Consider the following 13,856-nt stretch of genomic DNA (forward strand, 5'->3'; position numbering starts at 1 on the left):
TTTTCACTTCACAGCATAAGCCTTCAATGTTTAGCATTCCTAAGTATGTGGATTGATAGCATTAATATTATAATTCATTCTAAGAATGTTATTAAAGCAATTAATTACTGATAACATATTGTTAATAAAAGTGGTTGGTTATAATATTTTATCATATAACTTTCAGATGTTATATTACTTTAAAATTGTTTTGAAAATTCCTCAGTGCATTTTGTACAACGCAGTTGCATAAAAGACACAATAACAAATGAATTATCACTAATTATTTAATGTACACAATATTTTTTAAAAAACAAACAAATATTCTAGATAAATTCTTCCAATTCTTCGTTTCTCTTCTTCCCATTATGCATCTGGAATATTGTCCAGTCCCTAGAAGAAGAAAAATTTAAATTCCCTAATGTCACTAAGTAAGAAAGGACATTTCATACAGTGAAAGAACTTTTCAAATAGTTGCAGTGGTTCCGGAGATTACCTTGAACATATAAACACACAAAACTTCGTCCTCTCTCTTTATAATATTAGTATAGATTAAAATTAACAAATAATTTCTTAATTTCTAACTAATTGCATTAATTTTAACTGACTCGACTTAATTAAAACATCATAACTTAATCATGTCATATATACTGAAAACCAGTCTTGCATAATATAGATTAACGCACGAACGGCGTTCGCAGATAATTTTTGGCTCTGCAGAAATTTTTTTTCTAACTGCTAAAGTTGATTTTAAAAAAGATTTTTAAGGGAGCTTTTAAGAAAATCCAAGAGCTTATTTCTGTTAAAGCCTTTCTCCAAAAGCCTTTTAAAGCACATGTGAACAAAAAATAATGGTTTTGGCAGTTTTCTTCAGTTCGTGAAAAATAAGCAAACTATATGTTTTTGTAAAAAAAATTAAATGATTTAAAGCACTTTTTTTGTCTCTTTCATATTTAAATATAAATTTAGTTTTTTATTCAAGGGTGAGTTAGGTAAAATAATTATTTGCAGAAAATTTTCCAGCTAGGATTTGTGTTCGCAGAAAGCTTTATTTTATCTAAGTCTGCTGAAAACATTTTAGAATTTTTTTTTGATAAAAATTTATGACCCGGTTATAAGGTCACATTCTCGAAATTCCGAAGGATGACATTATATCGAGGTCTGACTGTTTATTGTTTGACCACCAATGTGATGAAAAGGCAAACATATGGTTTGCAGGCAGAAATGGACACATCTATCGTATTACCCCGTATTAGCCAGCATGCCGGAAAAAAGTGAGGTTGATCAGCATGTTGAGAAATTCGAATTTTCAGGCATGCTGAATTATTTGGGGTTTATTTTGCAAAAGTAGAGTAAAAAAGGGAAACAAATCATGAGTAAATGGAGAACGATTTCACTAAATTCGGTATTGATCTGCATAATATTCTACAATTGCATAATGGGTAAAACTTGACTGGGAAAAATGTGCAGTGCTACATTTCAAATGAAAGTAGAAGATATCTGACATAATCGATGAATATTAAAAGACTTATGAGGAATAACATTCTTGAAGCATAATGGTTGTAGTGGAAATGAGTCATTTCACATACAAAAAGAGAAGAAAGCAAAGCAGGGGAAATAATTTTTAAGGATGAAAAATTTGTTTAGTCAAGAAAATAAGTATTTAGAAAAGGCGAGTGATACAATTAATGTGTGTTTCTTATTATTGTAGGCTGTTTGTTACAGATGCCAATTAATCGACTGACTCAGAAGCATTCACTGAATTGGGATTAATTTACAACTTTTTAAAGAGATTATTTCAAATTATTTTTAGAAAAAAAATTTTTCCATTGAATATCTATATTGAGATCTTTATGTACTCGCAAAATATTTTAGTTTTGAATAGAAATGTTTGCTTTGTATTAGGTTTGTTTTAATAAAATTATATATCAATTAAACTTTCTAACCAGAATTTAAAAAAATTAGTATTGTTAATGAATATTTAGGCAAAATTAGACCATTTATTAATATTCATAAAATTATGTATAGAATTCACATTATTTTTTAAGGTAAAAACATAGACTTATTGTATTAAATTTAATCTTTTTTTGTAATCTTGTTTTTCTCGGCATGCCGAAAAGGACCAGGTAGAGGCTACTGAAAATCTGGTGAACTCTGAATTTGGCGGCATGCCGGCTAATGCGGGGTAATATGGCATTAGTTTACATTACAGGGATGCTGGTTAGACTTTAAAGATATGTTGTTAGCCTCTAATTTAAGATGAGTGATATTAGGATGAATGATACACAGACAAAAATGTGTCTTTTCCCCTCATGCAGACAGAATCGTCTTGCGAATTTCATACAAAACGTGGTCAGACAGTTGCTTTGAAAAAGTGTTCAAAACTTACTTTCATAACATATACATTTCCAGTTAGACGCTCATCTCTCATTGTGAATTTACGATCATCACAATCCATCGCCGTTCTCCTTACAGGCTAGAATATAATTTAAATTTAAATTATAGTATAAATATTATATACACAAAACAATAGGGTTGAACTGAAATCAGGAGAATGTCTAGATTTTCAAATGTTATTAATAATAAAAAAGTAATTATGCAAAACTTTAGCATTCTAGTACTCAAATTATTGCCAGTGCTCAGGACTTCAATTTTTCTTTCGTTTAATTTATTACTGTACAGGATGCCTAAGCGACTGTTACTTTCCTGATCCAATTCATAAAAATTCTACAATTCAAAAAACTTTAATGTATTCAAAACTATTTCTTTTTTTCACCCCGCTCGACTATAGTGGATACCTGACTTAATTATATTGCATGTTTCATAACAGATAATACGTTACAGCTCTATTACTACACCCTGGAAGAGGTTTTAAAAGGTTGAAACAGCTCGAACTGATAATTTATTTGCACTTGCATGTAAAACAAGTCATTATTCAGACTTTTCCAAAAATATATGTGTTCATAATTACATCAATAATAATAATGTTTTACTAATCTAGAGCAGTAAATAGTAGAATAACATAATCTTAATTTTCATCAGTTCAACTATACACAACGCTGTTATAAGAACTAATCTTACTTTTCCACGGATTAGCATGTGAGTTACATAGGGGATAAAGTTCGGAAGTAGCAAAAATGTGCTAAATATTCCAAGAGTAGGTATTATTTCATACCACATATTTAAAGTTAAAAAAAACCAAAGTCCTTTTTTGACTTTGTGTACTTTTTAAGCTTGATTAGTGCTTCCACTTCTGAAAAACGAAAACAAAATTTAAATGCAGTGAATTTAACAGTTACTCTCTAAAATTGTTCTAATCATAAAATGCAATAGGATTTAAATGTTTTCTAAAAAAAGTTATTGAAGACAATTGACCCGAATTTTGACAAATAGGAGTTTTTATACTGTGATAATTATTAAATCTCATTTTTGGAGAAGAAATGTGTTTCCTTTGGCGCAACTGAACTGAAATAAACATAGCAACCGGTTCGCTTAATTCTGGATTTTATGCCAATGTGTCTTCTGGCTTTTAATGAGTAACATACGTTTAAAAATTTGATTAATATGGAACCCATTAAGGAATATATTGGTGTCATTGAATATGACGCTAATTTCTATGGCATAGTTTCTGCAATAATAGCCATATTAATTACTTTAGGTAAAAACCAATCCTCCTAAATTCTGTTTCTCAGATGTTACATATAATTATGGTGAACTATAAAGGCTTATTCTTTCTCTTTATTAACATTGTTAGTTGATATTTCTTTAACAATGCTGTGAATTGTAAACGAATGTTAAAATCGGTATATTATTTGTATATGAAGCAATTATTTGTATATACTGTGTACGTGCTTTGATTACCAAACGTTTTATAACTTTGTATCAATCCTAATATATATTTTCTGTCATTCCTTAACAGGGGAGGTGAGGTCTCACAGAGCGCTCAAAAGTTCTCCGATCACCCCTATTTCATTTTCAGTCAGATTGAATGGTTTTTCCCCAATAGCTTTGTTTTGTGACCTTGAACAGCCCCCCCCCCCTTGCTTATCAGTATCTTTAGGCAAGTGAATCTGGTTTAAATTTCATTGCATTCTTTAGAAGTGGTCTGTGAGACCGCACCTCCCCTTCAGTGTTACAATTTTTCTCAGTGTTGACCTGGCTCTTAACATTAGAACCGCAGATATAGGTTCGTTTATATTATCGGCGTTATGTGGAAGAGGTGCAAAATATTCTTGTTGAGGATGAGATTTGTTTGAAATGTTCACAAACGAAATATGACGCGAAATACTAATAGTTAAAAGGCTGTCAAAATTTCCCCGTAACGTGATGTAATCAATTTTCTGGTACTAAAATGTTTTGTATATATTAAGGAACTAAAATGAAATCATCATAATAATATGTATCATCATAATAATATCGTAAGCAATAGATTCATTTTTATTACAAGTAGTTAGTTATTTACTGCAGCATATGATTTTCTCGAAAAATCTTAAGACTCTAGCAAAATTTCCTCCGAAAAGGTATATTTCGATACTAAATTCAAAAATATTTTTCCCCGGACTACTAAAAGATCAAAGAACATCTAAGGGAAATTGCAGGAATGTATCTTAATTACACGAGTTTAAAAAAATTGTGAATAGAATATAATTCTGAGACGTCACGTCCCCTGTAACGGGTAAAGTAAGTTATTTTATCATGCCTAAGTAAAAAACTGTGCTGTTATTTTTTTGTCGATTTGAAGATAACAAAGGGAGTTCATGCAGGGCCGGATTTAGGGGAGGGCAGGAGGGGCTGCTGCCCCGGGGCCTCCACAACAAAGGGGCCCCCACAATAAATTTTTTTAAAAATATTCCAACTTTCACGGGTCAAAAATATCGGATAGATACATATATATCAAAATATTCGGATATACATCAAAGTATCGGATATTTTCGAAAATATGATCTTTTCGAACCCTGATTAGGGGCCTCCACTCCTTCGTTGCCCCGGGACCTCCACACTTCCAAATCTGGCCCTGAGTTCATGTACTTTTTAAATTTGAATGACACCAGTTGGACATTCAAAACAATTGTCTGCATGTGCTCAGGGGTACCTCCCCCCTCCTAAGAGCAAGGGCTCACCCCCCAAATGTCACAAAAACTGGCCAAAAGCAGGAGCCCCCCTCAAAATGAAGATTATCCCTCAACCCCCCCCCTAAAAATTTCAATGGCGCAATCTGTTTCATTACTCCTTCTAGATGGGCACCCCTGCATGTGCTGAATTTATTGACTAACATAATGAGTTTATTAGAGCAGATAATGATGATGTTTGTTAAAAATTAACAAGAGCTCACTCTGAGTTGAATTCAAGGGTGCTAGAATCTTCAACTTTGTCCTCTGCATTATAATGAAAATCTGCTTTGCAATCGGGGGGAGGATATAATAAAAAGCTGTTCCAAGCTTCCGGTAAGCTGTTTCAAGTGCCCACAACCGTGCAAAAGTTTAATCCATTGACATCTTTTATTTTGATAAATTTAAACAACTGAATCATGTCCCCTCTGACTCTCCTTTGCTCCAGGCTATACATATTAAGCCTATTAAGTCTGGTATCATAATCTAAATGTGAAAGTCCCCTTACTAGTCTAGTTATCCTTCTTTGAACCCTTTCCAATACAGAAACATCTTTCTTCAGACAAGGCGACCAAAACTGAACAGCATATTCCAAATGAGGTCTTACTAAACTCCTATATAAAGGCAGAAAAACCTTAAATTTGTTTAAAATAGATCTATTGATAAACCCAAGCATTCTGTTGGCTTTGTTACTTGCAATGCTGCACTGTTCACTAAACTTGAAGTCCTGATTTATTAAGATACCCAGATCAATAACCATTGGCAGCCTTAAGTCTTGTGGGGCCCTGGGGAAAGACTTTTTTCTGGGCCCCCAGTTAAAAAAAAATTAATAATTGTATAAATTATAGATATGTCCATCGCAAAAGTAATGTCACCCTCGCCCTAGAATCCCTAGAAACAGCCTCTAAAAGGTTTCAACAATCCAGTTTCAGCCATGCCTTCCACCTGGTGTGCATCCCTGTTAATTTATAAATAAAACAATTGCATATTAATATAATTTAATCCTAATTATACCTAATTAAAATGAATTAAATTTTTTTTTTCAATTTGTATGTCCTTCACATGTATACATTTCATCGGCTTAGGGCAGTGCCGGATTTAGACTTAACGGGGCCCTAAGCTATTTCAGGTATGGGGGCCCTTTTGCAATCCGGACAACTTTTTTCTGACGGTGAAGGAAAGGTCCATTTTAAAGTTGGCTGGCTGGCTCTTTCCTCTGACATATAAAGCCATGATTTACGTGTTTGCTCATTTTTAAGTAAACTTTGCCTGCTATCCTCTCTGCTTTGCTCTTAAGAGGCAGAATTATATCAAGAGAGTGATGGAAGGTTCTCCCCTTTAAGAATGGTATGAAATATCCCCAATTTTGGTTGGTCTGAGGGTTTCCTACCCAGAGGAAATTTTGAAATATATATATATAATTCTGCATTTTGAAGCCTCATGTGGGATAATTCAAACTACAAAAACATCAGAAAAAGGTGAACAAAAGTTTTTTAGAGTTATAATGCTCTTTTGCAAATTAACTTAGTAAAAAGTGTTTTTAATTCGATAAACAAATGACAGCTGCCAACAGAGAGAAAGAGTGAGGGAGGAGAAAAGACAATGTGTTGTTACATCAACTTTCGGTGAAATTAGTTTTGATCACTCCTCCAACCCACCGACAAAAAAAAAAGATCAATAGTAAAAAATACTTTTAAAAAGTAATGTATGCTTTAAAAAAAGAGTAATATACTACACATATGGATAACTCAAAATTTATTCACTTGATAAGAAATAAAATTAAAGCACACTTTGCTTAGGAGTTTCAGTCATAGTATCTAATAATTTTCGAGGACTCTAGAACAATTGAAATTATTTAAGGCGCTTCAATTACGCTTTCCAGTCTCTCTGACATTTTATTACTCGCTTGTATAGTTTTACTACAGCACTGTTATAACTTAGTAAGAAACAGCTATTTTAAGTTATATATATATATATATATATATTTATATATATATATATATAGATTTCTCATTACTACAGCTTTTTCAATTACAGGAAGTGTCAAAAACGAAAAGGAATAGATGTAGCATAATATATATATATATATATATATTTTGTGCTAAACTGATTGAAAATATTGTAGTAGAAGTAAGATAAAAGCAAGTAATAGCAGAAGAATTTCCAAAATACTGCATTTGGGATTAAATAAATAGCTAAGATATGAAACCTGTGAGTCACAAAAATGTATCTCAAGTAATATGTTACAGAAACGTGAGAACTATGGTTTTTACATTTTTGATGCATGATGTAGCAAGGAACTGAATACCGTATTTTCGGGAATAAGCGCCGCACCCGGTGTAAGCGGTAAATTCAGGGTTGGCAAAAACCCAGGTTTTTTTAAAAAAGCCCATGGACCCAGGGTTTTTTGGGTTTTTTTAAATAAAACCCAACTAAAGTTGGGTTTTTTAAAAGAAATGTGAGTTTTTTTTGTCTTTTTTCGGGAAAATGTGGGGTACTTGTAGCATATTGTAGCTTAAGTATATGGACAAAGTGCAAAAATTGTCTTCGGGTAAAAAAAGCTGGAAAACTAGTTAAAATTCAACGTTTTCTGAAGAAAAGTATCAAAGACGAAAAACCCGAGAATGGTGAAGTTTCTGATTTTTTAATTTTCATTATTACCAACAGTTAAGGCAAAGTTATTTCTCAAGTGATAAAATCTATTGTTCGTTTTAATTACTACATTTTTTTTTTTTTTTTGCATTTTACTTTATTGTATTTCATTTTGTTATGCAAAACTACAGTAGAACCTCAAGTGGTTTAAATCCCTTTTTACTGAATTCCAGCTTAATCAAGACATTTCTTTGAATTTTATGTTGCCTGTTTTTCTATTTCTGTGTACAGATTAAGAAATATTAAACTTTTTTGTAAGATAATGAAAATACTGCACATCCTATTCTGTTTTCTGTCCGACCATTTGTAAAACCTGTTAATTTCTAAAAAAAAAATAATAACTTGTTAATTCGAAATTTGTGATGTGTCGGGTTGCAGAAAATAATGGACATGAAAGCCTTTTAACTAGATTAGTTTCCTCTATACAATCTACAAATATTGAGAAAATCAGACGTGACAGGACTTAGTCAATATAATTTGAGCTATTTATTGACCAGTTAAAGAAAAAAGTTAAATACATTTATTTAAAATCTTTGAAGTATTTTTTTAATGCTGTTAAGAGTTAAGAAATACTATTAAAGTTCAAAATTCATTTTTTACGTTCATTGTCTGTGATGAAGAACAAATAAAAAAGAAGTTTAAATTGTGAAAGTATTTAAATTAATTAATTTTTTAAAAAACTTCTCAGAAAATTTTAAAAACCCAAAAGTGGGTAAAATAATGGGTTTTTTTAAATGGGTTTTTTCAAAAAAACCCATTGGGTCCAATTCGGCCAACCCTGGGTGCATTAAAATATATTCTCAAGGAAAATTTTTTTTTAATGTATGCGCCTCACCCGGTACAAGCGCCGCACCAGCTATATGTGCTGAACCCAACATTAAACAACTTAAAAGTACAATTAGTAGTAAAGAAAGCCGGAGTGTAAATGAAAGAAATATTTTTAATTAATGAAACTATATATATTTATTTTCTTACCTTGGAAGGAGAAATTCGTTGGTTATCCTAAGCAAGGAGGTGGTCCCATCTAAATGCCTTGCCAATGTCAAACTCTCTGGCCTAAGTGGCACAAAAAAATTGTTCAACGTACGTCGACGTTCGATATCGAACGATAACTGATAAGGTTCTTGAAACACATTGAAGTATATTTTTTCACCGATTTGATTTAAAAAGTCATTTTTACTGCTTATTTCGACGTTTGTAATCAATTAATCATTATAGAAAACGTTTATATAGTAACATTGTTATTTATATAGAAATCAGAAGAAAATTGCAGGCGTCAAAAAAAAAAAAAAGTTTTATGTTAGAAAAAAATATTGAAACACTGATGTTTTTTTACGTTACTGACGTACTTTTCCTATGTTAATCGCGATATTGTGCTAACTACCGGCAGCAGAACGATGTGGTGCCATCTATTGGCAGCATTTTCAATGTTTTTAAAAAATTGGAATTTTTTTTTTAAATAAAAGACTGTATCCGCCGCACCCGTTATATGTGCCGCACTGGCAATTCTTTTGCTTTTTTTCTTATATGCGCTCCGGCGCTTATTCCCGAAAATACGGTATGACATATTTTGTTATTCCTCTTCCCATCCCTAGCCCCTACCTTCTCCTGCTTGCTAGAAATTTTAAAATTCAAGATTTGTAGACTCACTTTTCCAAAATTTCAAAGTTTTCCAGCACTTGAAAATGAACTTTATTTTTCAAGTACTTTTCACTTTTTTTAGGAAGGAATCATGCAATCTTTCGGGAGTTAGTACCCCCAGCAAAGCCGGGCCCTAAGCTATGATTTGCTTAGCTTATAGGTAAATCTAGCCCTGCGTGGAAGTAAAAACTTTGTGTGCAAATGAGTGTCTATTAGGAAGGGTTTTATTGCACTTGTAGATATATCCCCAATTGCTTTAAGCCTAAGCTATTTTTATATTATCGCCAAGATAGAGAGTAAACAAGTTGCCAAACCAAGTGACTAAACTTTGACAGAAAAATATCGGGAAAAGTATAGAATGCTATAAAATGACTTGTAAATGAATTGCAATAGTTATTAATTTTATATGTTTTGTTTTTCTCTCTTGATAGTAATTTTTTTTGTGTTTCGAAGAAAACGAGTTTCAAGGCGCAATGTACTTATTACTGGACTCACAGAATCTGGAAAAACAGTACTGTTTTCTAGAGTAAGTATCTTTCATTTATTAAAACCAAAAGTGTAGAATGTAGATCACAAACACCATTTTAAAGTTTCCTGTAATAACTCTGAGTATTATTTTTAAACAGATGCTTCAATACTCTAAATATGAAAGATACGTTAGATAACAGTGCCAGATATAAGGGAGATCAAGCCTGGGCCCTTGCTCCCCAGAGTTTATATTTTGTCTACTTTTTCATAAAAAGTACACAGGTGAAAGAAATTACACAGAATAGAGATCCAGATTTTGTAGATGTTTGATACATACAATTATTACACTGATATGATGATATTATATGATTATTATATAATTTGATTACATTCTTTATTGAAAAAATTGTTTCAACTTACTCATTTAGTAAAATCATAATGATTGTATTTTATTGCAATCTAAGGAAAAAAAGGGGGGTGGTTGGTATTTACAAACACTTTTGTGCAACAATTTTTAAGTAATTGTTTGCTGTAAAATCAATCAAATTTAACAAAATGAAATGCTGTTGAACATAGTTTGCATTATTATATTGCTATTAATTTAAAAGGAAAGATTAGAGTATTTTCATTGTTGTAAAAATATTTGAAAATAAGTGCAAATGTAGTAATACAGTGAAGCACCGTTTATGCGTTTTTGAAGGGACTGTGTGAAAAAAGCGTACAAACGAAAAAACGTATAATAGGTATTGGTTAATGTGTATTAGACTTTGCAGGGATCAATTTTAAAAACTTATAATTGATAAAAACGTATAAAAGAGGAATGTACAAACAGTGCTTTACTGTAATTAATTTAATTAAAAGCAAACGCTGTGTCATTAGTTAGTAGCGAAGGCTAAAGGATAATACTAGGTTAGGAAGATAAATTTAATAAATATTATAAATCTCAGGATTCCTCAATCTGGGGAGCACGCCGCCCTGGAGAAAAGTTAATGTGCAAAAAATAAAGTTACTATATGATTAAAATTAACTATATGATTTATTCAATTTTGTGGTGACTTGTTTGGACATGACTACCTTTTTAAAAAAAGAGAGAGAGTTTTTTATTGAAGTTTTCATCTGCATGCATTTTTGAATCTGAATTTTCAGCATCAGCAAACTTGAAATCAACAATAAAATAAACAGTATTGATCAAGGCTAGACATTAAGTGTGTCTAAGATGTGATTCATCAGAGTTACAACCATGGGCAGATCCAGGGAGGGGGCCATGGCCCCCTCCGAGAAAATTTCAAAAATAGTTAAAATCCACCTTTTTTTCGAGCAAAAATGCAAAAAAATTCTCTAAAATACATACAAAATTTAACAATAAGGAAAACAATGAGAGGGAATCCACAGCCACCCTGAAAAAGTTTCAAAAATAGTAAAAAACTTTTTTTAGAGCTAAATATTTATAAAAAACCTTATTATTCCTCTAAGTCTAACAAGAAAATAAAAACAACGCTGGGGAGCCATAAAACCACATTGAGGAAGTTTCAAGTATAGTTTTTAAACCCCCTTTCCTAGCTTAAATTGCACCCAAGCCCTTAATGTTACGAAAGACAATTTAAATGAATTTCTAAGATTACAAACCAGAAATTTCCTTAAATGGGACTTCAAATCTCTATTCCCTCTAACATCATTAAAGATCATCTAAAACTGCATTCTTATAGCTACTATTTCGAAAAATAGACAGGAGAGCACCACCGGACCTCTTCTCCCTTAACATTACCAAAGATCATCCAAAATGCGTTTGTAAGACTACAAATTCGAAAATTTTCCGGGGGAGAAATTCCCCCGGACTCCCCTTTACTTCACCCCCTACCTAGGATTGGTTCATATCGGCTTCCTCTTAAATCAGAAGTCCTATACAATCGCCTCAGAACACAGTAGTGATTACAGGAATACCGCTTTGAGGCCACGATATATGCACACGTTTGTTAAGAAAACAGGAAAATTGTTGGAAAGGTGACAGCCTTTATGTTAAACTTGCGCCGCCTAGTGAAAATTCCTTAAAAAAAGCTCTAGTTAAAGGTGGGCTACATTAATATTTGTAAAATTCAAAACTTTTACAAAGCATCTTATTTTTCCAAATGGCCCCCTCTGAGAATTCTGTCTGGATCCGCCCTTGGTTACAACCTAGTAATGAGAAACTTGACAAGTAGGAACAGTGTAACTCTTCCATGAATGTTATGGAAATGAATAGCATTACAGGCCAGAACCTCATCTAGGTCCAATATTACCTCAAATTAATTTATCTTTAGTTCTTCGAGTCTTTGATTTTATATGGTTCAATAATAATCTCTTTATAGTAAATAAAAGTAAGGTTTCAAAGAAATTCTGGAAGGAAATCTGTGGCGGGCCTGCGTCCAGGGGACCCCATAGCACCTACAGCCTTGAAATTTTGTACAAAATTACTTCGAGCCCCATTGGTTTGCACTTGGGGTTTTGTTTTTAAAATTCGAATTAGTTTTTTTTGTAATTAATTTTTTAAGCTCAAATTTCGTGTAAATTGCCTATTAGTGCCTATTAAAGGGGTGAAAAATTTCTTGCACATATTAATATTACACAGTTCAGTCACATTAATGTGACCACCATGTACTTTCCACGTCAGAGTTAAATAACCAATCATAGAAGGCAGGTGGCAGCACAGTGCAGTTGAGCGTATATAAAGGGTGTGTGAGGGCTTTGGAAAACATTTCAATCGTTGCTGTAATGCAGAAACGAAGCGATTTATCCAACGTCCAAAAGGGCATGATCATTGGCTTTCGGGCCAAGGGTGGAAGCATTTCCGAAACGGCTGAGTTTGTGAACTGTTCACATGCCGCCATGGTAAAAGTGTACCATGCATGTTAAAATGGGACTGTCCAAAATCAGCGACATGGCAAATGGGGTGCACCACGGGCCTTAGATGACAGAGGCGAACGAGGTTGCGGAGATGTGTTCGGGCAGATAGACGGGCTACGGTTGAGCAACTGACCACCAAAATGAACCAAGGGGCTACCAAATGTGTCTTCCAAACTACTATTCAGTGAACATTGCTGTGTCTGGGCCTCCGAAGCAGACACCTGGTTCGTGCACCTATGCTGACTACTTGTTCATCGACGACTGTTCGGTGTGCCCTGTTACGCCCTACAGCAGCGCCACCTATGACAAGTAAGAGTAAGCTAGCAGAAGCTATTGGTAGACTTCAAGATTCAGAAAATTTTCAAGTGGCCAATGGCCACGAGGCTCAAAAAATTTGGTGGCCACCAGTTTTTCGGGTTTTGAATGGGGGGGGGGCGATTTCAATTTGTATTCCTTGAAACAAATATTATGAAAGTGATGCTAAAGGAATGCTAACAAGAAATATAAAAAATCATTAAACCAAAAGTAAAGTAGTGTACACAGTGAAAAAAAAAGTATTTCCCATAAAAACAACAACAAATTCCTTTAAAATCTTTTTGTAAATCATTACAAATACCATGGTAGTAAAAATCAACATGCACTTTTCAGGTAACTAGTTTAATGAAAAGAATTAACTGTAAGAAAATTAGCACGAAGGAAATCGAAAAAATATTAGATAAACATATGATTTGTTTTTTTTCAATAATTAAGATTTTTTTTTTGGTATAAAAATAATTAACTACAAACCTCCTCCAGTAATATACAATTTGGCATTTACCAAGAGTATATTTCCAAAAAAAAAAAACATTCTTTTTGCATTATTTGAACTAAAGGTATGACCAAACATAGCGACTACGTTCCATACGCAGCATCTCCATGTTAGGATGACTATGAAGGGAAAACGATCAAAGACTGGCTATTTGGATTATATTTTAATCTGATGCGATTGAAGATTAAAAAATTACAACAGTTATTCGAATAGAAACTAGCCCCCGTTGTTTAAACGATTTTCAATGGAACGTATTCTTAATCGATTGCGAGTATTAGCGTCCACATCACAGCAGAAATATAAGATATAGTTTATAGAAA

At 32.8% G+C, this 13,856-nt stretch overlaps 1 protein-coding gene and 1 long non-coding RNA gene across 2 annotated transcripts in view; one reads left to right on the forward strand and one right to left on the reverse strand.

Moving 5' to 3' along the window:
* Nucleotides 1-252: 252 nt before the first annotated feature.
* On the reverse strand, nucleotides 253-3,249 carry LOC129229333 (uncharacterized). Its single transcript, XR_008581085.1, has 3 exons — nucleotides 3,061-3,249; nucleotides 2,369-2,455; nucleotides 253-372 (listed from the first exon to the last, which is right to left on the reverse strand). It is a non-coding gene; the product is annotated as an uncharacterized LOC129229333 (long non-coding RNA).
* A 216-nt stretch (nucleotides 3,250-3,465) lies between these two features.
* Nucleotides 3,466-13,856, forward strand: part of LOC129229353 (signal recognition particle receptor subunit beta-like) — a 52,677-nt gene continuing 42,286 nt past the window's right edge. The window contains exons 1-2 of the mRNA XM_054863646.1: nucleotides 3,466-3,637; nucleotides 9,812-9,906. Of these exons, the coding sequence (XP_054719621.1) occupies nucleotides 3,544-3,637; nucleotides 9,812-9,906 (189 nt within the window). The 5' untranslated portion in view covers nucleotides 3,466-3,543. The remainder of the gene's footprint in view (nucleotides 3,638-9,811; nucleotides 9,907-13,856) is intronic.

Source organism: Uloborus diversus, chromosome 1 (assembly GCF_026930045.1).
Source record: "Uloborus diversus isolate 005 chromosome 1, Udiv.v.3.1, whole genome shotgun sequence".
Lineage (NCBI taxonomy): Eukaryota > Metazoa > Arthropoda > Arachnida > Araneae > Uloboridae > Uloborus > Uloborus diversus.